General features: G+C 39.8%; 1 protein-coding gene across 5 annotated transcripts in view; it reads right to left on the bottom strand.

Annotated features, from left to right (window-relative positions):
• CNKSR2 (connector enhancer of kinase suppressor of Ras 2) overlaps positions 1-27,441 on the bottom strand; it is a 234,762-nt gene that overhangs the window by 26,828 nt on the left and 180,493 nt on the right. For all 5 annotated transcript variants that reach the window (XM_020789172.3, XM_020789171.3, XM_072994295.2 and 2 more), the window contains one exon: positions 21,794-22,328. In XM_020789172.3, the coding sequence (XP_020644831.2) occupies positions 21,794-22,328 (535 nt within the window). The remainder of the gene's footprint in view (positions 1-21,793; positions 22,329-27,441) is intronic.

Below are 27,441 nucleotides of genomic sequence, written 5' to 3'. Positions count from 1 at the left end.
GATGAAGGAGTCATAACCTATTATTTTCAGCTAATTGATTTTTCATATAGAGAAATAACTTTAGTACACATGCACTTAAGAAAGCTGCCAACTAATAATGAGTTTCAGTAGATCATCACACTATAAGATACTTAATGTATTAGTATAACAAGATTGGTAGTCAGACTGCTTTTCTTTTCTTTTCTTTTGCTCTTCAGTGTGAAACATTCTATCAAGGTTAAAGCAGTGCCCTAGTTCTATTCCAAGTACAGTATATACCATGAAAATATTTTGTGAATGTATTGTATTGTACAATACTTTGTGACAGCAGTATTCATTCCAGCAATATATTCATAACCAAATGAAGAAAATGTTAAAGGATAAAATATATGATATGCCCAACCCAGCATTTTGCTTCAACTATGAGTCACATTTGATGTTAAGTTATTGGTGGGCATCTACTAGGTAGCTGTCACTTCCATATTTATGAGAATATCACATTTCTATAAGTGCTGCTGCATAAGTACATCTGTTAAACATTCCCCAAATCAATTATTTTCACTGCAGATTGGGAAGAAAAACCCTGTGATTTTAGGCCATTAAGAAAGCATCTGGATATTCAACACATAATATGCTATACTCATCAATGTAATTAGAGAAAATCACAACTATATACAAGGATTTCATTAGGATTTTGGCTCTTAGTACAAGAGTGTAATGAAAATGCATGAGATCCCCATGTGCATTACAGCTTTGCATGGGTGAACAAGAGTGGCTTTATCCTTTGTAACTGAAATTTATCTAGTGTTTAAACAAAGGGACAGAAAGGTGAAATTAATAATGAGGAAAACATGCTGTTCTCTGGTTTTTGTAGTTGATCCACCATAGCTAAGGAAAAGCATTTTCTAGTTCATTTTATTGAACAATAAAAGAGAAGATTGGACAACCACCTGTCAGATCTGCATTGAGCAGTGGGTTGGATTCAATGGCCTTATAGGCCCCTTCCAACTCAATTACTCCATGATTCCATGAACATAATGCTGTTCATGATTTTAGTTATGTAATTCTTGAATCTGCTAAAACATCATGTTTTCTTTCAAGCTCTCTCTGTCTGATCTGCTTTCTACAACCACTTCCATTCAAACCTGTGGGGATAGTCTACGTGCAGCGATGGCGAACCTATGGAACGGGTGCCACAGCTGGCACACACAGCCCTCTCTGTGGGCACCTGAGCCATAAGTCACCATTGAGGAATACTTATCCATCCTCCAGTCCCAGATTTTGGCACTCCCCTCTGCTGGTGCAGTGGTCCAGCGAGGGGTGCAATGGCAACCATTACCAGTCTAGCCCAATAGGAGATTGAAGGACTGGAAAAAACAGGCAAACATTTAACACTTGCAGTGCAGGAGCAGTCATTTTTTCCTAAACTAAAACCTTAGTATTCGGGTTTTAATTGCAGTGTTGGAACTTTGAAATAAATAAGTTGATTTTGTGTTGCAGTTTGGGCACTCGGGCTCAAAAAGGTTCGCCATCACTGGTCTATGGTGATCTTATTTATGTATACTTCTTAGCTTGACACCACTTAACAACGGTGTTCTTACATCATCTGTGTACAGTGGTGCCTCGCAAGATGAATTTAATTTGTTCCGCGGTTAATGTTTTTCATCTTGCGAAATGGGTTTTCCCATAGGAATGCATTGAAACCTAATTAATGCATTCCTGTAGGCAAAAAAAGTTAGAACAAAGTCAATTTTGGTTTACAAAGTGTTTATTAAGTGCTCTTTAAAGCCATACATATTGTGCAGATGATTTAAAAAATTTCAATCAAAACTTTTTAACTTTTTAAACATCATAGAAAAACATTTAAAAATCAGCAAACATGAGGAAGGAACAAAAAACGGAAAACATTTTCCTTGTGAAGCACGGCCATAGGAACATTTGTCTTGCGAGTCATCAACCCCATTGCCAAAACCATTTGTCTTGCGAGTTTTTTGTCCTGCGAGGCATTTATCTTGCGAGGCACCACTGTACCCCTTTCTCATTCCTCCTTTGTCTCATTACTTTTTCTATACTTCTGCTCTGCTAGTTTTCTGGTCTGCTTCCTTCTCTCTCAGCAGCTAAAAGTTTGACATCTTTGAAAGCTTGGTGCGGTACAGAAAACCCTCTCTGTTTCATGGAATGAACTGGAGATAGTTAAGTACCAGCTGGGATTCTGTAAAGGTCTTATTGTTCTTCAAATTATATTTATTGTTTTAAAAACTTTCCTGACTCAGTGCAACAATCACTACTCACTGCAATAACCACAAATTGTCCATGAAACAGATAGTGATAGTGACTTGTTCAAAGTTGCACAGTTAAGTCCAGACTGCCAAATGAACACAGGAGAAGTAGATCTGTTTGGTCACAATGCAAACAGTTGTTGTGCACATTTTATCATTTGCAGTGTAAACAGTATCTCCTTTCATTTCAAATAAATCATCCCCAAACCAAACTTGCACATAGAGGCTACTGGATAAAAAAGAATTAAGGTATTTTATAAGAATATACTATATCCATATTAATATAACTTTTACTGAATATCCTTCAACAATGAAGAATGTGTTCGCTTGTACTACAGAAATAACTAAATACGAGATTAAAAACAAAAAAACAACAAACAGATCAATCTTTGGCCTTTTTTTAAATAAATAGGGGAAACATTAAGAAAACACAGAACTATCACATCAAACATCTCAGAATCGAGGATGCTTTTGCCAGGTTGTGAACAATCCTACCTTAAGCTGCTGATTTCAGATCTCAATTGTGTGGGCAGACACCCGTTGCCTTGGTGATGTGAAAGTCAGTGGGAAGGACAGGAAGAAGAACATTTCATAGTTCACTGCAGAAACTAGCAAGGCGAAGTGCTGCCCCTGAATTCTGCAAATTATAAAGCCTGAAACCCACCAACTGCTGCTACCTAATAACAAGTTGCCATAGCAACCCAGATAGAAAACGAAGAATGGTTTTCATAATGAAATTAAGAGAAAATCGTCAAGTACTGGCAACAAAATGCCTATTTTCCCTAATATGCTTTCTTCTACCTACAGAATACAAGTACCCGGTGTGGTATAGTAGACAGAATGATGGATTAAGGCTGTGATAGCCAGGGTTCAAGTCCTTGCTCAAGCATGGAAGCTCACTAGGGGTGTGGAACTGGTAAAACCACTCTTTAAGTATCTCATTTACCTTGAAAGCCCTGTGAGGGTTGCTATAAGTCAGTCCAACATGACGGCACATAACATAACAAGGTCTGTCAGTACAGGAAATAACTTTGCCAGAATAGGGCAGTTGTGAATACTAGCTCCAGAAAACTACTAAAAGGAAATTTTGGAATCACAATATCTGAAAAATAAGATTATATTCCGATTATGATAGTCATAAACTACTGCTAGCTTGTACAATACCTTTAAAAACAGAAATTGCACTGTGAAGAATTTGACTTGAACAATGATATGTAAATTATCTCCCCACATCTAATAATCAATTTAAGAAATAGTGCTTCATGGAAGCAGCTAGACAGGACTAATTTATTTTCAGAGAACAGCTAATAGAACAAATACCTTTATAATACTTAAAGAGATAGTGGTGTTAATACTTTGCACTAAAAACAACAACAAAGAACTTTATAGCACCTTAGAATCTTGTAAGTTTTATTTAGGTAAAGGCAAAGGTTCTTCTTGATATTTAGTCTAGTTGTGTCCGACTCTAGGGCATGGAGGTCATCCCCGTCTCCAAGCCGTAGAGGCGGTGTTTGTCCATAGACAGTTTCCGTGGTCATGCGGCCAGCGCAAGTAGACACGGAACGCCGTTACCTTCCCACTATGATGGCACCTATTTATCTACTCGCATTTGCATGCTTTTGAACTGCTAGGTTGGCAGGAGCTGGGACAAGTGATGGGAGCTCACTCTGTTGCGTGGATTCGATCTTACGACTGCTGGTTTTCTGAACTTGCAGCACAGAGGCTTCTGTGGTTTATCCCGCCGTGCCCCCATGTCTCACTAGTTTTATTTACCATGTGTTTTTGTGGAATTTAGTCCATTTCTTTAGATGCCACATTTTGTGCAGTTGAGGTTGTGTGACAAATGGGGTTGTTTGCTGGTTACCTCAGCTTGAGTTTGGTGACAGAGACTGTATGTAAGAATCAAATTAGCATTATGAGAATGTTTCAATTTGGAGAATGCAGAATTTTTACTCCTGCAGAGTAGGAAAATGTTTGTTCATTGTCAGTGCATTGGGAAGTTGTAGTTGTGAGCTGGTAAACTAGTTGGTTTCATAATGGCAGCATACCCTGAATGGGAAGACAATCTTCAAGGTCACTGCAAAATTGGGTCTCATATGTGGATCTGGCAGAGTGAAAGTATAGAATGCTGCACAGTTTCTTCTGACTCAGCTTGTGGTTAGATAAATTCACAATGCTTTCTTTTTGCTAACAGAGCTGTCAAGAAGTTTGATAGTTTGAACTCTCCTTCCTTTTGAGTAGCAAATTTTGTGTACAGTAATGCATTACTTCCTTTTTCTGAATGGTTGTGTGGAGGTCTGATAACTTGATCAGTCTCTGTTTGCTCTAAAAATTCTGGTGAAATAGTTTAGTAGGTTTTTTAAAGAGAATGGCACACAATCTGCCACTGTTGGCAGTACCGCCTGTGGCTCGTAATGAATTTTTTACCTTCCATGAAAGAAATATCTATAGACAGAGCTGAAGATGTAGCTTATGAAAGCTTATGTCAAATAAAACTTGCTAGTATTTATGATGCCCTAAATTCTTGGTTGTTCTTGTAACTGTGGTTTGTTTGCTTAAAAAGCACAAATCTTTATCTATCACAACACCTATTCAGATATCACAGTGAGCCAGATTTCTTTGGGAATCATCTGCTGGAAGATGCTGCCAAATCAATCCCACTGCAAGCAGGAGTGGCTCAACAGACTATGGACATCCAAACATTGCAGATTTTGGCATAAGAAGGCAGAGGAAAACATGTAGAACAATATAGAAAGGTTACTTCTCTGTTATGTTAGGGGAAGACAGACCAGAGAATTCGGCCCCGCTGGATTCAGACATCACAAAGAAAAAATCATGAATGGAAAGTCTCTAGTTCGTTCAGCAATTCACATTTTTGGATAGAGAATCTGATGGCATGCACCAGCTTTCTGTCCATTTTGTCCACTGAGTCTTTGGACATAAATGATCTAAAATAAAATATATGTTCTGTCTTTTGTAAATTTGCTATTCACATGCATTAATGTCTTCATTTGCAGTACAAGTTGTTCAAATATAATTCCTCATCACCAAAGGTGGTGAATCACTAAAACTGATGCATCATTGAAATTGCTGATTGCCCATAAAAATCACTGCAGGTAAAGATCAAACCCAATGATTAAAATTAGAACATACTGTATATTAAAATTGTTTTAACTATTTGAGGCATTAATGTGAAATATTCCAGAATTGCAGCTGTGAACACTATGAAATTATATTATTTGATCGCATCAAGGTAACACTGGAAAAAACCTATTATCAAAAAACCAACACAACAAAATGACAATAATACTGATTGTTAAAGAAATTAAATTCCCAAAGGTTGCAGAATGGTTTTGGTTACAGCAAAACCAACAGTCTTAAGATTCACGAGTTTTAATTAGCATATGTTTCACGTACTATAACCTAATTCTAGTCGATTCCATGTGTGCTGGATTTTCACTGGGATACTCATTGGACTTATTTTTACTTAATTTAAGTAACATCTGATAAATCAAAATGCTATTTTTGTTACATAGCACAATGAACTTAATTGCCACCTAAAATCATGGCCTTAACAAATGCTGTTCCCATTGTACTGTTGCCGCAAAAGGAACGTGTGACGGTAGCGATGATGTCATCTGCCTGTCATTGCTGTGGCTGGAGTTCATCTGCCTATAGCATGACGGGAGGTGGGACTTCAGAGGTTGGAGCCATGGTATTTAAGGGGGGAGTGAATGAGGTGTGTCAGATAGGGTCTAAGATAGGGTTTGGATAGGGTCTGGTAGGGACTTAGGGAGTTAGGGCTTGTATATGTTATAAAGTACTGTGTTACTGAAGGTCTGAGAGAGAGTGTGTATGAGGGGATACTTTATTATTACTGATTGGCTTTTTATTTTAGTTGATAAAGTGATTTACCATTCCTTCTGTTGTTATCAATAAAATACAAGTTTTTATTTTTAAAATCATACATTTGTCTGAAGAGTCTTATGAAGGAGTGGTTGGTGGCAGTGTGAATAAAGTGTGTGTATGTAAGAGTGACGTGACACCTCCTTTGTGACGTGAGAGGAGGCCGTCACAGAACGTTATAACGAAACGGCCATTATTGAGATGTGAATTTCTGGATATAAAAAAAATAATCATAACTGAAATGTAGATGCCAAATGAGTGAACACAATTTCTATCTCTGTTACACAATTAGCATCTGAACATAAGAAAACCAAATAATTTTTGATATTTAACATACTTGGCTAAGAAAGTAAAATTCACAAACAGAAATGCACAGTAATTATACTGCATCATTTAACTGCGAAGAAAAATATTGTTCCATATAATTTACTAAATTGACTAATTCAATAAGCTAACACTAATAGAGATTTGAGTTCTGATGAGTATTTTTGGGAACAGAAGAAGTATTAGTATCACATAATTCATACCCTTTTTAACAGATTGTGGTAACTTGTTGATAATCTATGACATTTCAATACACGAGGAATCAGATCTATAAAGAACTGTAAACATCCTCCTATTTTCCCCACATTTCCTCAGAAAGTTCATTTCATATAAGTGCTCATCTCATAAGCATTTGAAATTGTCAGTAAAACTGTGATATGCCTTTTCCTGCAAAACAAGGCATAATAAACTCACTAACGGTAATGTCTCTATCTCGGTTTTGCTAAATGTAGTTTAACATAAATTTGGCTATGTTAAATTTAACATCTCCAGAAAGCCAGCCATTGATATCAATATTATCTCTCTATATAATTTTTCTGGTGGTGTATATGGTAGATGACTGAATGACCAGTGTGGGTTTGGGACACCCCATAAACAGGTATATCTGTTACGGACATTATAATACAGTAGACCCCTGACTTATGATGGCTCAACATGGAACTCCCTGCTTTCATGACCCTTCCAATAATAGACAACCCTATAACATCTACAATTCTTATTTACAACTGTCTAATGACTATGACCAGCACCAACTTGACTAGTAGCACACAGTGAATAAATCTGGTAGCAGCATGCCCACAGACTGTCTACAAATGCACAATTTTCATCTTTCATTGCTGGAAAAGAGGAAATGTGAGACAAAGTGTTAAATCAAAAAAGGAAGGAAGGAAGGAAGGAAGGAAGGAAGGAAGGAAGGAAGGAAGGAAGGAAGGAAGGAAGGAAGGAAGGAAGAGGCCATCATGTTTGCATTTATTTTCATGTTAATTAGTACATTTTCCTATATTTTTACAGTATGAAAAGGCTTTCAGGTACAGAAACCTAATGTATAACATTGTATCTGGAAATAAGAGTTCAACTTACAATATCTCACTTTGTGACCATTAGAAAATGTGCACAGGGATCTGCTGTAATTAGGCCAAGAATAAATTTTGTAAAAAAAAGAAAACACCACTTATTAAGCACTTGTAAAGATAGATAGTGAGGAGAAATCAAAGAACCTCTTAATGAGGGTGAAAGAGGAGAGCACCAAAAATGGTCTGAAGCTCAACATAAAAAAAACTAAGATCACGGCCACTGGCCCAATCACCTCCTGGCAAATAGAAGGGGAAGATATGGAGGCAGTGACAGATTTTACCTTCTTGGGCTCCATGATCATTGCAGATGGTGACAGCAGCCACAAAATTAAAAGATGCCTGCTTCTTGGGAGGAAAGCGATGACAAACCTAGACAGCATCTTAAAAAGCAGAGATATCACATCGCCGACAAAGGTCTGCATAGTCAAAGCTATAGTTTTTCCAGTAGCGATGTATGGAAGTGAGAGCTGGACCATAAAGAAGGCTGACCACTGAAGAGTTGATGCTTTTGAACTGTGGTGCTGGAGGAGACTCTTGAGAGTCCCCTGGACTGCAAGGAGAACAAACCTATCCATTCTGAAGTAAATCAACCCTGAGTGCTCAACTGGAAGGACAGATCGTGAAGCTGAGGCTCCAATACTTTGGCCATCTCATGAGAAGAGAAGACTCCCTGGAAAAAGACCCTCATGTTGGGAAAGTGTGAAGGCAAGAGGAGAAGGGGACGACAGAGGACGAGATGGTTGGACAGTGTCATTGAAGCTACCAACATGAATCTGACCCAACTCTGGGAGGCAGTGGAAGACAGGAGGGCCTGGCGTGCTCTGGTCCATGGGGTCACGAAGAGTTGGACACGACTTAACAACTAAACAACAACAAAAAAGAAAGATTCTAACTATAGTGGAACATGAGTGTGTGTCTAGGGGGGGAGGGGAAATAATAGGAATGGAATACATAACAGGAATACAGAAAACATAAAGGCCAAGAGTTTTGAATTTGAAAAGGAATCTCCTTCCCCCCCATCAAGGACTGTCTGATCCAGTATCCTACTTCCTGTGATGGACAGCAGCAATACTGAAATATCAGTCAAAGAGGAGAAGACAGTTGTCCACACATACCCCAAGTATGAGTCTATGGTTCAATCTTGTAGGTTTGTCACATTTGGTTTCTTAAGATGTAGAATGTTATGTCATATGTAGGCAAGAAGGTATTTCAAAGCTGGCTTTGCATCCAAAATTTGATGGAAACCCCCTCACTCTGGGCAAAGTAAAATCTTCTTTTTTTATTGTGGCAGAGAACTACATGCCAGTAAACACTACCCAAATGACTAAACTCTGGCAGTAGTGTGATGGAAATATTTTATTACCTGTCAGAATGGACTTAGCACATGATTATTATTACTTTAATTATTTTCACTCTTCAGACAAATGTATAACACATTTTCGATTTTTATCCAAAACATTAGATTCCACAGTCATATTTTTAACATTACTTATTGGGAAATTTACAACAGCATCACTGCATAATATTTCATTTACACTGCAGGGAATATTAATTTTCAAAAAATTCAAATGCAGATTCTGTTGTAAATTATAGCAATGTTTGTTATAACCTTTAAATTGGTATATTATGGTTATATGACTTGGAAGTTTAAAATATTCATTTTGCATTCACTTTTACATGGAACTGGCCTTCTTTAGATTGTTACATCTTTAAACTGCTATAATACTCTTAAAAAGAGAATTTAAAAATATTTACTTAGTGATTTATTTATTTAAAATACTTTTACCCCATCTTTCTCCTTGAAAATGATCCTAAGAAGGCTTACAACAGTGCAGGACAATATATAAAGTTGAAAAGAGTGAGTAAACAAGGGTGGTTAACATAATTAAAAATCTGCAGCATATTTTTGTAGTGTATACATGCATGCTTGTGTACTCTATGACAGAGGTCCCCAACCCTCGGTAAACGGCCCAGTGCCGGTCCGTGACTTGAGACAGACGGAGCCGCAGAGACAGACCTGTCCCCCCGCACTCATCCCCGCACAGCTGATTCGCACATGCAGACATGCTCCAGCGTGCCCGTGCGAGCGCTGCACTTCCATTTGCACATGCGTGAGTGCAAGCGCACCCAGACAAGCGCCACACTGCTGTATGTGCATGTGTATGCACATGAGCACAAGCACGTCCAGACAAGCACCGCACTGTTGTTTGCGCATGCACACACCTGCACCAGCATTTGTGCATGAGCGCACACTCATTTGTGTGTGAGAGAGTGTGTGCTTGTTCGTGCATGTGCACGAGCGTGGGGGTGCCCAGCCTTCTCCATCCGGTCTGGAAGACACTGAGCTTGGTGGTGGACAATATTGGTAATTATAGGCCTATCACCAATGTTTCTTTCCTCAGCAAGGTAATTGAGAGGGTGGTGGCCGATCAGCTGCAGGCTCTTCTGGATGAAACCAATGCCCTAGATTCATTCCAGTTGGGCTTCAGGCCGTGCCATGGCATGGAAACAGCATTGGTCACCCTGTTTGATGACCTACTGAGGGAGGCCGATGGGGGCAAAATGTCTCTGCTGATCCTCCTCAATATCTCAGCCGCCTTTGATACCATTGGCCACAGTATTCTCCTGGGGAGGCTCTCCAAGTTGGGAATCGGTGGCCTGGCTCTTGCCTGGCTCCGTTGCTTCTTGGAGGATCGTCCCCAGAGAGTGCAGATTGGAGAGAGTTTCTCGGCCCCATGGAGCCTCAATTGTGGGGTTCTGCAGGGCTTGATTATCTCTCCAATGTTATTTAACATCTATATGAGGCCACTGGGAGGGGTCATCAGGGGATGTGGGTGTGATGTTTGCCCCTCATGGCCCCTGCCTGACTCCCCAAACACAGAGCACAAGAAGGCAAACCAATACTCCTTTTCACCCACTGCCACCAGTTGATCACTAAATCAACATTACTTATGGAAGGATCAAGATGCAGGTTCAAACTTCACTGCCTTTTAAATAAAACTTTTTTATTGATTACAGATGTTTGATTATTAATCATATGTAACTTCTACAGGTTTATTTATCATCAATCTCAACCTTCTCTTTGTTATAACAGTTCTTATTCACTCTTCACTCTAATCACACCTCAGATCTCCCAAATACCACACTCTAGCTCTCCACTCTGATGTCTCCTCTTTCTCTCACTGACTGATTGACTCCTCTCTGACTCTGACTCTTTTACATATCTCTCGGCTCCACCTCTCAGCAACATTAGTCTGCAACATGAATATGCATGACTACTTAACATAATAAGGGTGAACGCTACAGTGGTGCTTCGTGTCATCAGTACATTGATGATACTCAGCTCTACATCTCCTTTTTTGCAACAACAGTGGATGGTGTTTCATCCCTTGAACGCTGCCTGGGGGCTGTTCAGCAATGGATGCAGTGAATGAACTGAGGCTGAATCTGGGCAAGACGGGGGTCCTTCAGGTGGGTGTCCCAGACATCAGTGGTCTGGGAAACTCCCTTTCCTTGGGAGGGGTGACTCTTACCACCAAGAATGAGGTTCGCAGTTTGGGTATACATCTGGACCCGGCGCTCACCATGGAGACCCAGGTATCATCAGTGGTCCGTTCTGCACATTTCCACCTTCTGCGGATTGCCCAGCTGTGTCCCTATCTTGATGTGGGTGTGCTCACCACTTTGTTCCATGTGCTCGTAGTCTCAAGATTAGACTACTGTAATTGTAATACGCTCTATGTGGGGCTGCCTTTGAGACTGATGCGGAAACTTCAGATGGTACAAAATGCAACAGCCAGACTTCTTACAGGGGTGAAAAGGTACCACCATATTCCCCCGACTCTGGCCGTCTTGCATTGGCTGTCTATTTGTTTCCATGTTGATTTCAAAGTTCTTATGATTACATATAAAGCCCTAAATGGTTTAGGATCTCAATATCTGGCAGAATGCCTTCTCCCACCCAGTTCTGCCAGAGTCACTTGTTCCAGCAAGGTTGGGCGGCTGAGGGGCCTAACGCCAAGGGAGGTCCAGAAGGAAAGAATGAGGAACAGGGCCTTCTCGACAGTGGCCCCTCACCTTTTGAACAACTTGCCAATGGAGATCTGCCTGGCTCCCTCTCTTGGTGTTTTCAGGAATAAACTTAAAACCTGTCTATTTGTGCAGGCTTTCCCTCCTGCCATACTTTAATTTCTTATACAGTTGTGCCCCGCTGGACGATTATCCCGCTCTACGACAAATCCGCTTTACGTTGATGTTTTTGCGATTGCTTTTGCGATCGCAAAATGATGCTTTAAATGGGGTTTTTTCGCTGTGTGATGATCGGTTCCCTGCTTCGGGAACCAATTTTCGCTTTACGACGATCAGCAAAAAGCTGAAGAAAATGGCCCCCCGCTGTTTTCTAGGATGGATTCCTCGCTTTACAGGCACCGAAAATGGCCACCGTATGGAGGATCTTCGCTGGACAAGCAGGTATTCAGCCCATTGGAATGCATTGAACGGTTTTCAATGTGTTTCAATGGGTTTTTAAAATTTCATTTGACGATGTTTTCGCTCTACAGCGATTTCGCTGGAACGAATTAACATCGTCAAGCGAGGCCCCACTGTACTTTCGCCACCTTGGATCTATAATATATATGTTTTTGGTTTTATTGTCTTTACATTTGTAAACCGCCCAGAGTAGATCTTTGGTCTAGATGGGCTGGATAGAAATCAATCAATCAATCAATCAAATAAATAAATAAATAATAAATAAATAAAATAGAACGGGCTGGATCTAGGAGTTACCACCCACTGACAGAAAGACTAAATCAGCTCGACCGAATTTTCATGGAACTTCAAGTAATCTAAAGTGCAGCTCACCCTATTCAACAGGTTCTCTAGACCCTCTGTGTAGAATTTTTAGGAGACCGAAATCTCCTGCAATCTCCCTGATGCCCTATTGCACATGCTCAAATTTGAACCTACTCAAAGAAATAATCTCCGCCCATATGAAACTGCCCAATACTAAGATCTTATCCAGGGCCTCACTGATTCCACATTTTTAAGATGCTCACTTCTAAGAGGAAAAGATAATGTGTTTTTTTTTCTAATAGAAGGTTGCCTCACTCTGCCTTTGGTAAGTTAGCTTGCTTTTGTAATTGGGCATTGGAATTCATCAGGGCAGAAGAAGAAAAAATGTGTATCACTCACGACGGAGTAGCTCTTCATTATTATCAGTAGCTCTGATATTATTTTGTATGTCTTTATTTAATCTACAAAAAAAACCTATCTTCTCCAAAATATTAAAGCTTGTAGCTATAAAGATCACAACTGGAAAAAGATATTTCTGCCATGTTTTAAAAAGTAAAGAGTATAATGCATAACCTTAAGCAATCTTTGCTGATTACACTGACAAACACCAGAAATTCTAAAAAGAAAGTCTCTTGCACAAGTCAGCATGAAAATCATGAGTTGTAGGCAATGCTGACAATTTTCTCACTCCCCTCCCCTCCTGAGTAACTTGGCTGATTTTTATACATTATACATTTTCTATAGTGACATCATCTGTAATGTGACCAAGTTGCAATCTTGCTCTCATTAAACATTCCCCATTACTTCTGTTTACTTAATGGCCAACCTGGCACTGTTAACAATTTCTTACTATCTTCTTGCACACAGAGTGTACATTTAACAACATCTTAGTCTCACTGCTTATGGAACATTCTATTGTCTAGCCTACCTGGTGAAGCCAGGCTAAAAACAGAATGGCACTTTGTTAACCAAACCGATTATGATTATGAGAACGAACGCATATATTTCAATCTTGTCCAAATACCTCATCAAACAGTGGTAGCAAGAACATAATATAAAAGTAGTTTAATTATTGGGCATTGTTTAAAGCACTGGTTCTTAACCTTGGCTTACTCAGGAGTTTTGGACTGCAACTCCCAGAAGCCTTCACCACCAACTGTGCTGGCTGGGGTTTCTGGGAGTTGCAGTTCAAAAACATCCGAGTAACAAAGGTTAAGAACCACTGGTTTAAAGCTTTTGCCCCTACAGTAAGGGATTTGATTAACTTTTATTTCCACCAGGTGGCAGCACCAGAGTACTTACCATACTTGTCTCTCATTTATTCTAATACTTATGTTTGGTAAGAAACACATTTATTTTACTTGTAATGACTAGAGACTTTGGAATCTCTTGTAGACAAATTCAAGTACATTATTTAGTTTTTATTTCTTTGCCTCTCTGGACAATTTAATTTATTCTGAACGGTCTCAGTACTTGCTTCCAGGAACTACAAGCAATAAGCACAGCATTCCATCCAATACCCTCGGCTAATCCCAGTTAATAACAGTTAAAAAGGATTATCAACATTTTCATGTGTATGTGTGTACAGCCCTCCAAGATGCAACAGCTGGATGCCAGCAAGATTGCCACTGCAATTTATTTGTTTCCTGTCTTGCACAAAGCTTGGAAATTAATTAATTAATTAATTAATTAATTAAAGTAAGTAAGTAAGTAGGTAAGTAAGTAAGTAAGTAAGTCATACTGACTCGAGAATTCATTTTTTTTCCTATTGGGGAATATATTTTACCCCCTAAAAGGTTACATTTTCAAGTTCTCGTTTGGCATGCTTATGTGCTGGTATCTCAGCTGTTTTGCCCTCTTTCTGCAGATCTGTCGTGTTAGTTACCTTTCTTAGCTGACTGCTTATAAAATTCCTTCTTTTACTAGCAGCCACTCCACTGAAGAACAGCATTGTCATAATTAAAGGACTACGCCACTGTATGACCAAAGTGGTACTGGTGGAGTACACAAAACTTTAAATTTATTAAAATTAATATATACACATATATATATTTAAAAATCAAATAACTTGAAGCTGAGTACCTGTAGAAATGGACATGAATTAAAAAAATTAATCACAATATTCATTTAAAAATGGCTAATTTCTCAATTCGTATTCATACAAGTCAATACCCCTGATGAATACAAATCAACGATTTTTAAAACAATTTTTGATTCACTTATTCATTTGGCTATAAAACGGACCCCAGGCACTTACAGACACCAAACGTGCAGCAAAGCTTCTTCTGACTCTCCTCTACAATCTCGCCACATTTGGTGAAGATCGGGTTTCAGATGTCTGACTTATACACCCACAAAGATGGAGCCCCAGGAAAGTCCCCCCCCCCCAAAAACACTTAAGAGACACCAAAATCACAGAGAAGCTTCACATGTCTCTCTTCTACAATCCCTCCAAGTTTGGTCAAGATTAGGTTTTCCCAAGCCTGCTGCTAAAGGGCACTTTAGGGGAATGCATTTTGTGGGTGTATAACATGGATGTCCAAAACTCAATCTTTACCGAACTTGGAAGGATTTTAGTAGAAGTTTCTTTATGATTTTGGTGTCTCTAGGTGCCTGGGGGGGGGGGACTTTCCGGGGGGGGGGTCCTTTTGGATGTATAACTCAGACATCTGAAACCCAAACTACACCAAACTTGCAGGACTTGTAGAGGAGAGTCAGGGGAAGCTTCCTTGGGAATTTGGTGACTCTAGGTCCTTAGGGCCCATTTTATAGGTTTTTAAAATCAAAAACAAACTGGCAAATCAATTCATTGATCCATCACAAAAAAATTTAAATTCGTCAACCTTGACAAATCATGAATCAAAACAAATTACTATTTTTTAAAAATTTTGTGCCCATCTTTACTCTAGAGCAGTGGTGGTGAACCTTTTTGGGCTTGCGTGCCCAAACTGGGGAAAAAACAAACAGCGGGTTGTGTGCCACGGCCGTGACAGTGGCGGACCCAGAACCAAAAGTAGCAGACCCAGAAATGGAAGTGGTGGCGGAAGGGGGAATCCCAGCTCGGAGGTGCCTCAAGACCCCTCCGTTGCCAGCACCATTTGTTCCGGATCTGCCTGCCAAAGCACCAGCACCGGCTGCAGCCACTTCCTGAGGTTTGGCTGCGCGCGGGGGGGGGAGTAACGATCTGGCGACCTATGGCTTGCATGCCAGCAGAAAGGGTTACGCATGCCAGCTGCGGCACACATGGCATAGCTTTGCCATCATTGCTCTAGAGCAGGGGTTTCAGACTCAATTTACCTGGGGGCCGCTGGAGGCAGAGTCTAGGTGAGGCTGGGCCGCATCAGATTTTTTAAAAAAAACTCACAGAATCGCCTTGCCAAAGGAGAAAAGCCCCCATCGGTACCTGCAAAATTAAACAGAATGGGGTGCCTCCCCACAGGTGCGCATACACACACACAAGCACACACACACACATGGAGGTCCGGCAACCTTCCTCTGAGGGCCCCTCTCAAAAAAAGGTGCACTCAGCAGCAGCAGCTACCACCACCACGACAGGGGCGCTGTCTTGGGAGACAGCCGGCGAGCGAGGCAAGGCTTTTTTTGACTCTTGACAGCAGAGGATGTGTGGGCACTTCAGGGGGGTAGGCAAGGCAGGGGCCACAAACTATCATCCAGCGGGCCACAAGTGGTCCCCGGGCCACATGTTTGAGACCCCTGCTCTAGAGTAATCTTAATATTCATTCCACATTGCAGGTATTTACTTTGTAACACTATAGACTCATGTTATGATTTGACAAGGAGAAGAAGTAGCCAGCATCACAAGGGGCAAAAACCTAGTTCTTCACCTGCATGTTCTGTGCGCTGGCTGGTCTTCTTTCTCACTGGGGTTTGTCTTCATTCACCCTGGTACTCATTCAGTATTTTCCTCTCCTCACTCTCCTCTCTTATATCCTATTTCAAGACAGAGAGGCTCCAGGGTCTATATCCAAATGGGCAGGGAGTGAAAATTTGAGTAAGAGAGCATAAAGGTAGGGCCAAGGCAGTACAAGATTCAAGCCAACAGACTCCTGCTAGATAAAATGTATAAACTGGTATGTTCAGATATATGGACAGGAATTTTATAAATGAAGAGTAACAGAAAACCTCCATAATAATTTGTCAATCACAGAGTTGCCTCGCTCCAATTGATCACTCAGTTGCATCCCTATCTTGGCAAGCAATCCCTAAGAATGCTGGCACTGTACTGGTAACCAGACTGCTGTAATGCTGTCTACTGGGGACTGCCCTTGAAGATGCATGCAATCTTCAACAGTCTGAAAATGTTGCAACCAGTTTGATTTCAGAGGGAAGTAAATTTAATCATATTACCGGAATCCTGCCCCACTTGCATTGGCTCCCTATTAGTTTTCTCAAACAATTTAAGGTGTTAGCTTTGACCTATATGGACCTGAATGGCTTGAGACCCCAATACCTGTTGGAACATCTCCTCCAAAAAAACCCCACATTTGCCTGTTCCTCCCAGGCCACTTGTTCTTCCTCCTTAGTGGTCCACAGGGTGTCAACTAGGAACCATGTCTTCTTAACTGTGGCCCTAACCCTATGAACTAGATATCCTTTGTAGCTATGCCACGGCCCATCCCTCCAGGTTTTAAGAAAATTAGTGAAGACAGAGATCTTCAAGATCACCTTCAATAATATGATCCCACAGGCAGGGATTCAGTAACCCAGTACTGCTTTATACTTTAATTTTGCTTGTCTTTAGTCATCACCATGTGGTTTTTCTTTTTTATTGTTATCCTTATGCTTTTTCTATCAGTGTTTTTCTTGATTATGCTGATAGAGTGGGGAAGTCGGGGTTTCATTGTCTTATTACGTAAACCACCTGGAATAGTGTTTATACATTTGGTCTTTAAAACCCCAAGGTGTAACTTTCTTGTCGATTTAATCTGGGGGTATGGGTTCAATAGCCAAGAGGCCCATTTTAACCATGAAGAAGTACAGCCACCATCTTACATGAACTTAATAAAAATGCACTGTTCCTGGCCACCACTGGCCACAAAAATCAGTAATAGAGCTGATGCAAAGAGCATTTTTGGTGAGTCCATTGCATAATAATGGCATTTATTTATTTTATTTATTAAATTTATACCCCACCCATCTAGACACATGTCTACTCTGGGTAGCTAGCAATAAAAATAGAATAAAAACAGTATAATAAAATAAAATAAAGAGCAACAATAATAATATAGTTCAAGATGGGGGAACAGAGGTGGTAAGACCTCTCTCTCCTGCAATGCCTCCTTCACCTTCTTTAAATTAAAACTGTTTACATTAAAATAAACAATAAATAAAAACATTTATTGGCATATAAAATAAACATAGTCAAGCTACTTTGTTAGACTTCTGGATTCACAGGGAGTGTGAAACAAATACATTCACTCAAGGTCAGGGCTTTGCCTCCTAACAATTGACCGAAGGAAAACAGCTACTCGTTCCATAATGTCGACCACCTCCACTGATAACATAAAAACGGACCTTGTCCAGATTGGATTTCCCCTCCTGCTTTAATAATATTGAGTTGACATAGTTTTTGCGGCAGTCCTGATGAAGTGGGCAGTGCAAGAGCAAGTCAGTGAGCGTTTCCAAACCATCCTGCTTGCATGGACAATATCTTTTGAGATAATGTAATGTTTACATTAATCCTGGTTGCCACCTCTACTGGAAGAGAGAATACCCAGCTGAGCTCCAATCCAGTGATACTTGTTTCTCATCATATTCCTGCTGGAGACACACCCTTGCCTTACTAAGTGTTTCCTACATGCTCTCCCACTCAACTGGATAGCTGCTCCAGGCTGGTATTGTTCTTACTTTGCTCCGATCAAACATAAGAGAAATAATAGCTTGACCTGGTGGCTCATACTACCATCTCCCTATATTATTCATACAAAGGCAAAATATATTCTGGATTTAATTACAACTTCAAAAACAATACATACAAAGAATATATAACAGTTTGGTAACTGAAAATATATAACTGAGCATAGAGCCTTTATAACTGATAATATGGAACTGAATGCATAGCCTCAGTAGATACTGTAAGAATCCTGCTTGCCACCACTAAACATCACTGTTTCTAAGCTTGTCAGTATATTTTAAATAACAAACACCATTATGATATTTAGAATTTTTATAAAGTTCTAAATTTTGATATTATTTAAATATTAAAATTTAGATATCTGTATTTTTATTATTTAATTGATGCACTCTTAGAAATGTAAGATGTGACTTTGCATGAATTTTTCTAGAACAGTTAAGAGCTGCAGAGAAAGTCTTCAACATATATTGCATGTTTCTGTTAGTTACATACTAAACTGGTTGCCATAGTTCAGTGCAAGATTGAGGAGAGGCTATAACTTAGTGGTAAAGCACATGCTCTCCATGCACAAGGTCTCGTGTTCAACTCCAAGCATCTCCAGGTATGGGATGCATTCAAATTACAGTAAAGATTCTTAGATTGCAGAGTATCCCGGGATATCCTACAAGGAAAGAGAAGGAATGCATTGCTCCTTCAACCAGAAATGATTACTGTATATACTCAGATATAAGCCTAGCTTTTCAGCAGAATTTTTCTTGCTGAAAAAGCACCTCCTTGGCTTATACTCGAGTCAGTGTCAAAATTACATATTCTCCCCTGCAGTGCAGGTGTTCTCCGGACTCCCCCGCTCATCTATGGGCACCTGCAGCCTCTGTGGGTGGACCATTGACCCGGGTTAAGTACATTGCATTTCCATTTCCAAAACACTCCCATCCTCCTCCTTCTGCATATTCTATGTACCCACATTCCTCCTCCCACCTTCTTCCTCCATCCTCCATCTCCCTCTATCTTGTTACACAGCAGTAGAGCAGCAGATAAGCGCAGCATCCGGTATGAGTTCTCCCTCCACAGGCAGTGAAGTGTGTCTCGCATATCAGAAGGGCAGTATCTTCAAAAACATTTAACCTACTGATGCCTCAATTAATGTAATTTTATTGGTATCTATTTTTATTTTTGAAATTTACCAGTAGCTGTTGCATTTTCCACCCTTGGCTTATACTCGAGTCAGTAAGTTTTCCCAGTTTTTTGTGGTAAAATTGGTTGCCTCGGCTTATATTCGGGTCGGCTTATACTCGAGTATATACAGTAATTAAAAGTGTATTAGAACACACTCTCTCTCTCTCACACACACACAGATACATATACACACATGCTATAGAAGACTCTTAGACTTGAAAACTAAAACTTGTCTGAAGGCTAAGCTCTCTAGTTGCTGAATACTTCAGATAACTTTTAGATTTAAGATGAATGTAATGATTGCATAAGGCTGAAACTGAAAATACAGAAAAGTGGCATGATTTTACCAACACAAAGCATGCTATGTGAGGCCCTCTTGTCTCCGTGAAACAGCACTTAAAAGAATGTGGTAATGGGAAAGAAACTATCACTTGACTTATGTGTTGTAAGCAAGGGAGGAAATCAGCAATAGAACAACATGCAGTCATTCATAATGAAAATATGACAAAGAAGAATATATTTATGGAGGAAAGCAATTTGTCCTTATCCTTGCAATAAATGAGAAGAGGCAGAACCTAAGCTATAGCCTTTCTTTCCGTGCTTTGAAATTTTCAGCCCTCTGCCTCTTTGCTCCCACTCTATCAGCCAACTAGCCCATTGCTTCTCTCTATGATACTTCTTTGATAAAATGAATAAGAACACATTTTTGCCAGACCGTACCGCAGTCCATCCATTTCTGCACTACTGGAACACAAGGTGACTCTTAAACTGAACACAAACACTGTAAACCATGGTTTAAAGGCTATAGTTCTTGCCTGGAATTTTGGAAAACTTGTCAATGGGAAACATAAAGTGAGAACAGCTGAACTTTGTCAACTATATGTATGTTTGCAATTCCTCTCATGAACTCCAAAGGGGAAAAAATACAGTTTTTAAACACATATTATGCTGTTAAACATGACCAGCCGTTCTAGAAGATGTTGTATTAAGTTTTTAAATATAAAAGCCAAAATCCTACTGCAAGTGTATATTTGCATAGAGACATCTTGTTGGCACACTGATGATCACTAACAAACTGATGGCTGCATATCTTCCTGGATACAATCAAGTGGGAGTGCACTTGATTGTATCCAGGAAGACAACCAGTACCTCATTAATGTGGCAATTTACCACCAAGATTTACATAATTTCTCTTATACAAGCAGGTATGGGCAACCGGATTCTGGTCAATGTGTTTAAAATAATTCCCCAGCTAACCTACTTTAGCATCATATTAATCTTCTCTGACTTAAAACTTACATCACTTGTTTTTTCTAATTTCATTTACATTGACTCCCTTGAGAACACAAAGAAATGTGCAAATCAAGTTACACATTTTTTTAAAAAAAGTAAGGACTATGACTTATAAGAACGTAAGTCCTACAGGACTTGGATCCAGGCTACCTGAGGGACTGCATCTCCCTTTGAGTTACCCTTAGGTTCTAAGATCTTTGCAGGAGGCTTCCTCACAGTCTCAGTGTCCTCACAAACATGCTTCGGGCCATTTCAGTGGCTGCTCCAAGACAATGGAAAGCCCAGCTATGGAAATAAGGTTGCCTTATTTCCTGCTGTCCCCACAACAGGCAAAGATATTTTGAGGCAGATATTAAAAATCTGATTTAATTAATAATCACTGCTAAGAAAGGGGCATTACTGGGGAAAACTGCATGCTTTTCCTTTTTTTAAAGGGTTTTTATTCAGTACTTTTAAAATGTACGCTGTAAAAGCATACATACTTTTTACCCATGGTAAAAAGAAAATACTGTTCTCATTTCTCTGTTATAGTACTTGGTAACAAATAAATAATAACATTTCCAATACTGCAGTAGACTGTGGGTTGCACTTCTCTTACTGATGCAATGAAAGTTCTTAGGGTAGTCTTTCGGAATCCCTGGCCTACGTTAAGCAGTCAGAACTGCAGTCTTCCAGAATGCAAGATCCCCAGTGATCTGAATTCCATTTTTAAAGTAAAGTATTTGCTTTCCTAAGTTCCAAGAGCTATACAGGCAAACTTAAAGAAATCCACAATTGTGACGAGAACTACAGCTGAAGACAGAAGCATATTAGGAATAATATACATGACAAATAATAGTAATAATAAACATTATAATCATCAATACAAAAATAAACAACACATACTATTGTAAACACCAATGATACTTCTATTGCAAATGAAATTTGCCAAAATCTAGTCTGTTAATAATATGCATCAAAAAGTTAATTTTTATGGCCAAAGCTAATAAAAATAATGTTTCCCACTACATTAAAAAGGTGGGGTTAGTAACTATATATTTAATTAAACATTCCACCTATTTCCGCATGCGATTTATTTTTACTGGACATTTACTTACTTTCATCTTCTTGGTTTTCTGCTGCAACTTCTCCCCCTCCTTCCTCACCCTCCTGGTCCTTTTGTGGCACTTCTTCTGGATGACTCGAGGCACTGACAGAAAGCATGTGGCAGCAATGGTTGAACCCGCTATCCCGTGGCAGAGTATAACTGCGGGGCTTTCCTCCATTCCCATTGAGTGCTTGGATTCTCTCACCCTCTACTAAGGGGAAAGGGCCATAGTGATCCTGCAGGTGGCACTTTTGAGTAGGAAGAGTTGATTGCCGTCTGTGTTCTGGAGATATAACTGCTGAATCAGAGAAAACAGAGTCTTCAAGGGGTAGAGTCTGAAGATAGTGCAGTCCTGAACTTGTCAGAGGTGTTTCTATTAAATCCTGCCATGAGCGTCTCTGACTGGCTGTTTTGCGGATGGGAGATTCAGTAGTGCTCCCGACTGGCTCTTGGCGGAACTCTTCATGTGAAGACTGTGATTGGGAAGTTTCAGTGGATGAAAGTCGGTTATGCTTTGGTTCCACAAAGGGGCTTGTGCAACTCATCTGCAAGATGAATATAAATTCTTGTCTTTAGATCAATTACATGAATAGTGATAAATTATAGGGACTCAATATGCAAAGGGTATGGCTTATATGTCACAGCACATGACATATATCAGAACACAACGACAGACGCAGCAGCAGCAGCAGCAACTGAGGGAGCAGCAGCGACAATGCATAACCTATCTTCATAACATGAGCTGTCAAAGGCAACAAAATTAAATGCGTCTACAGAGCTAAAAATATAAAACTATGGAGAGCCTTCTTGGATAATTACTTCCATAAAGATAGCGTAACAAAAAAAGGCCTAGGACCCATTTAATCCTAGACATACTGATGCAGATATGCTGGACTGATGTCCAAAAACAAACTGATTATTTCACTTTGCTATACTCTGCTATACCAACCAACCACCGATGCTGAAGAGGCTGAAATTGACAATTTCTATGAAGACTTACAACACCTTCTAGAACTGACACCAAAGGAAAATGTTCTTCTCATTATAGGGGATTGGAATGCTAAAGTAGGGAGTCAAGAGATAAAAGGAACAACAGGTAAATTTGGCCTTGGAGTTCAAAACGAAGCAGGGCAAAGGCTAATAGAGTTTTGTCAAGAGAACAAGCTGGTCATCACAAACACTCTTTTCCAACAACATGAGAGGCAACTCTACACATGGACATCACCAGATGGGCAATATCAAAATCATATTGATATGTTCTCTGCAGCCAAAGATGGAGAAACTCTATACAGTCAGCAAAAACAAGACCTGGAGTTGTTTGTGGCTCTGATCATCAGCTTCTTACAGCAAAATTCAAGCTTAAACTGAAGAAAGTAGTAAAAACCACTGGGCTCATCAGGTATAATCTAAAACAAATCCCTTATGAATACACAGTGGAAGTGAAGAACAGATTTAAGGAACTAGATTTGGTAGACGGAGTGCCTGAAGAACTTGTTGGAATATTGCAAGATATAACATTCTACCCACTGTGGGTTAATACTGTTAAAGACCTCACGTGTACCGTATAATCAATAAGGCTCTATAAAGCTTTGTCTCCCTCCCTCCCCTTCACCCTTTGATGGTGCTGACTGACAGAGCGAGGTATGAGTTTGTGGACGTTGCATGAGCTGCCACCGCCTTTAATTCCCTTTACTGTTTTGGTATGTTTTGTAGTGTAGTTTTTGTACTTTTATTGTTTTCTTAGGATGTCATGTTTACCCTAAGAAAACTAGATAAAGATTATTATTTATATTTTGTCTCAGTGTCTCAAACCTTTTTTCCAACAGAATTATGGATGGAGGCTTGTAACATTGTACAGGATGAAGCAACAAAAACCATCCCAAAGAAAAGGAAATGCAAGAAAGCAAAGTGGCTCTCCAACAAGGTCTTACAAATAGCAGAGAAGGGAGACAAAATTCAAGGGAGATATGGAAATATACAGAAATTGAGTGCTGACTTCCAAAGAATAGCAAGGAAAGACAAGAGGGCCTCCTTAAATGAACAGTGCAAAGATATAGAGGAAAATAACAGACAGGGAAAAACCAGAGATCTGTTCAAGAAAATTAGAGATATTAAAGGAATATTTTGTGCAAAGATGGACAAGATAAAGGACAAAAATGGTAGGGACCTCACAGAAGCAGAAGACATCAAGAAGAGGTGTCAAGAATGCATAGAGGAATTATACCAGGAAGATCTGGATGTCCTGGACAACCCAGATAGTGTGATTGCTGACCTTGAGCCAGACATCCTGGAGAGTGAAGTCAAGTGTGCCTTAGAAAGCATGGCTAACAACAAGGCCAGTGAAGGTGATGGCATTCCAGTTGAACTATTTAAAATCTTAAAAGATGACGCTGTTAAGGTGCTACAATCAATATGCCAGCAAGTTTGGACAACTCAGCAGTGGCCAGAGGATTGGAAAAGATCAGTCTACATCTCAATCTCAAAGATGGGCAGTGCCAAAGAATGCTCCAACTACCGTACAATTGCACTCATTTCACACTCTAAGCAAGGTTATGCTCAAAATCCTACAAGGTAGGCTTCAGCAGTATGTGGAATGAGAACTCCCAGAAGTACAAGCTGGATTTGGAAGGGGCAGAGGAACTAAAGACCAAATGGGTAAAATGCGCTGGATTATGGAGAAAGCCAGAGAGTTCCAGAAAAACATCTACTTCTGCTTCATTGACTATGCAAAAGCCTTTGACTGTGTGGACCACAGCAAACTATGGCAAGTTCTTAAAGAAATGGGAGTGTCTGATCACCTTATCTATCTCCTGAGAAATCTATATGTGGGACAGGAAGCAACAGTTAGAACTGGTCATGGAACAACTGATTGGTTCAAAATTGGGAAAGGAGTACGACAAGGCTGTTTATTGTCTCCCTGTTTATTTAACTTATATGCAGAATACATCGTGTGAAAGGCAGGACTGGAGGAATCCCAAGTCAGAATTAAGACTGCCGGAAGAAATATCAACAACCTCCGATATGCAGATGATACCACTCTGATGGCAGAAAGTGAGGAAGAATGAAAGAACCTCTTAATGAGGGTGAAAGAGGAGAGCACCAAAAATGCTCTGAAGCTCAACATAAAAAAAACAACCTAAGATCATGGCCACTGGTCCCATCTCCTCCTGGCAAATAGAAGGGGAAGATATGAAGGCAGTGACAGATTTTACCTTCTTGGGCTCCATGATCACTGCAGATAGTGACAGCAGCCATGAAATTAAAAGACTCCAGCTTCTTGGGAGGAAAGCAATGACAAACCTAGGTAGTATCAAGGCAGAGACATCACCTTGCCAACAAAGGTCTGCATAGTCGGTAGGTATTTATATAAGTGAGAGCTGGACCATAAAGAAGGCTGACCGCTGAAGAATTGATGCTTTTGAATTGTGGTGCTGGAGGAGGCTCTTGAGAGTCCCCTGGACTGCAAAGAGATCAAACTTGTCAATTCTGAAAGAAAGCAACATTGAGTGCTCACTGAAAGGACAGACCTGAAGCTGAGGCTCCAAATCTTTGGCCATCTCATGAGAAGAGAAGACTCCCTGGAAAAGACACTGCTGCTGGGCAAGTGTGAAGGCAAGAGGAGACGGGGACGACAGAGGACGGGATGGATGGACAGTGCCATCGAAGCTACCAACATGAATTTGACACAAATCTGGTAGGCAGTGGAGGATAGGAGGGCCTGGCGTGCTCTCATCCATGGGGCCACGAAGAGTTGGACATGACTTAACAACTAAACAACAAAATACTCTGCTTCATGACAGTCTGCATTTATATTAGATAAAGATATAAGCATTTAACACTAGTCCTTTACCCCATTATGTTCAGCTACTTCCACTGTGCAATTATTTAGACAAATTTAATTTAGCTCTTCCCAGCTTACAAATGGCAAATTCCAAATTCCAAGGTTCAAAACACCACACAGAAAGCACTGTATATAGTGTCCTGAACTGACCAGAGGACTGGATGTAATGCTATAACTACATGCAGTCAAATTACTGTAATGAGACTTTTGATGTTTTATTTTATTTTTATCAGGTCAGCATTTGTCTCAACTATGATGTCTCCCTAGTTATTACACTGATGAGAGAAGTTATGGGCCCAAATCATGTTAGGCAGGATGTGTCTGAGTGAGCGGAATGGCTTCATTGGCAGCAGCAGTTTGCCATTGATTAGAGTTTTTTCTTTGCAATTTTGGGATGCATGTGATTTCATTGCATTGTGAATGAACTGTACACAGTCCAACATTAGAAAAGGAAGACTTTGAGCAGTGGCAATTTACCACTGCAATGACATTGGTCCCATTGCACGCAAGGAACTGTGCAACCGGATTTATACCTATTAAATATTTACAAATAATCATCCAGCTTCATATATGACTGCCCATACTTTGAGATGCTCATTAAATGCCCTTCTCTGGGTTTTTTCTGATCCAACATGCAGCAGGTGAGTACTAAGAACGGGACCTTTTCAGCACAGAATGCTATCATCAGCAATGTTCACATAGTACCCACTCTGTTGCCTTTGTAATGCCAGACTTTTAAAGAACTTTACCTGGCTTCCTAATTTTTATTGAGCTATATTTTAAAAATTTAAGTCTATACCATAGAAAATAAATTAAAATAATATACAGATGGTACTTCTTGCCTTTAACATTCAGTTATCTATGCAACTCCAGTGTGTTGGCAAGGTTACAGGAAATTCAGACTGTACTTCCATATGCTATGGAACTATAAGAAAATTTAAAGAATCTGGGGTAATGGTATGTAATGAATGTTACAGCCTAATCATACTGTAAAAGGCAATATATAAAACTATCCTTTCCAATTTTGAGGGACCTAATGGGGACACAATGCAGAAATGTTTTTTTCCTTTTTCTTTTCCCCCACAACTCAGCTTTCTATGCAATGGACAGCTAGCTCACTATATTATGCAAAGTACTATAAGCCCATATTAATTTCAGTTTGTGAATGTGGAAAAAATTGTGAATAACATCAGCCTGAAAATTTGTATGCATTTTCATGCACATTTTTTTCATTTACATATTTCTGCATGTTTTTGCCCAACGTACATCATTTTTTGCAAATGCTCTTCTGCAATACACAGTATTTTGTGTTTTATGATTACCAGTTTCCTTAACATATGCATTTTGGTGGAGGGTTTTGAGTTCCAAACCAGGTTGCAATATTCACTGATGGAAAAAAAAGTCTCTTTATTAAATACAGCATACTGTATATGTAAGTGGATAAGGAGGGGCATGAACACAATTATAAAGGGTTTGGAAAGCATCTGGAAATAAACTTTTATGTTGAATAGAGAGCTGTGGATGTAGGAGGAAGGAGCACCTCTTACTGTGAGCACACAGTAGGCACTGGGAGGGAACACCCCTCCCGGATACATGGACAGAAAAACTTCCATCAGCAAACAATCAATCTTTAAAATTCTTTGAAAAACTACTGAATCCTCTTTAAGAACTGGCTGTTTTGTACTGGAACTCTGTTACTAGGAAGTACACATTTTAGCGGTTTGTAGCAGAGGGAAATGGAAAGCAAGGTCACTCCACTTTTTTTCTTGCTGGGGAAAAAAGTTTCATCAGGTTCCTCCTCAGCCTGAGGTACTCTC

Source organism: Pogona vitticeps, chromosome 3, assembly GCF_051106095.1.
Source record: "Pogona vitticeps strain Pit_001003342236 chromosome 3, PviZW2.1, whole genome shotgun sequence".
In the NCBI taxonomy this organism is placed as follows: Eukaryota; Metazoa; Chordata; class Lepidosauria; order Squamata; family Agamidae; genus Pogona; species Pogona vitticeps.
This window is presented reverse-complemented; position numbering and strand designations above follow the sequence as displayed.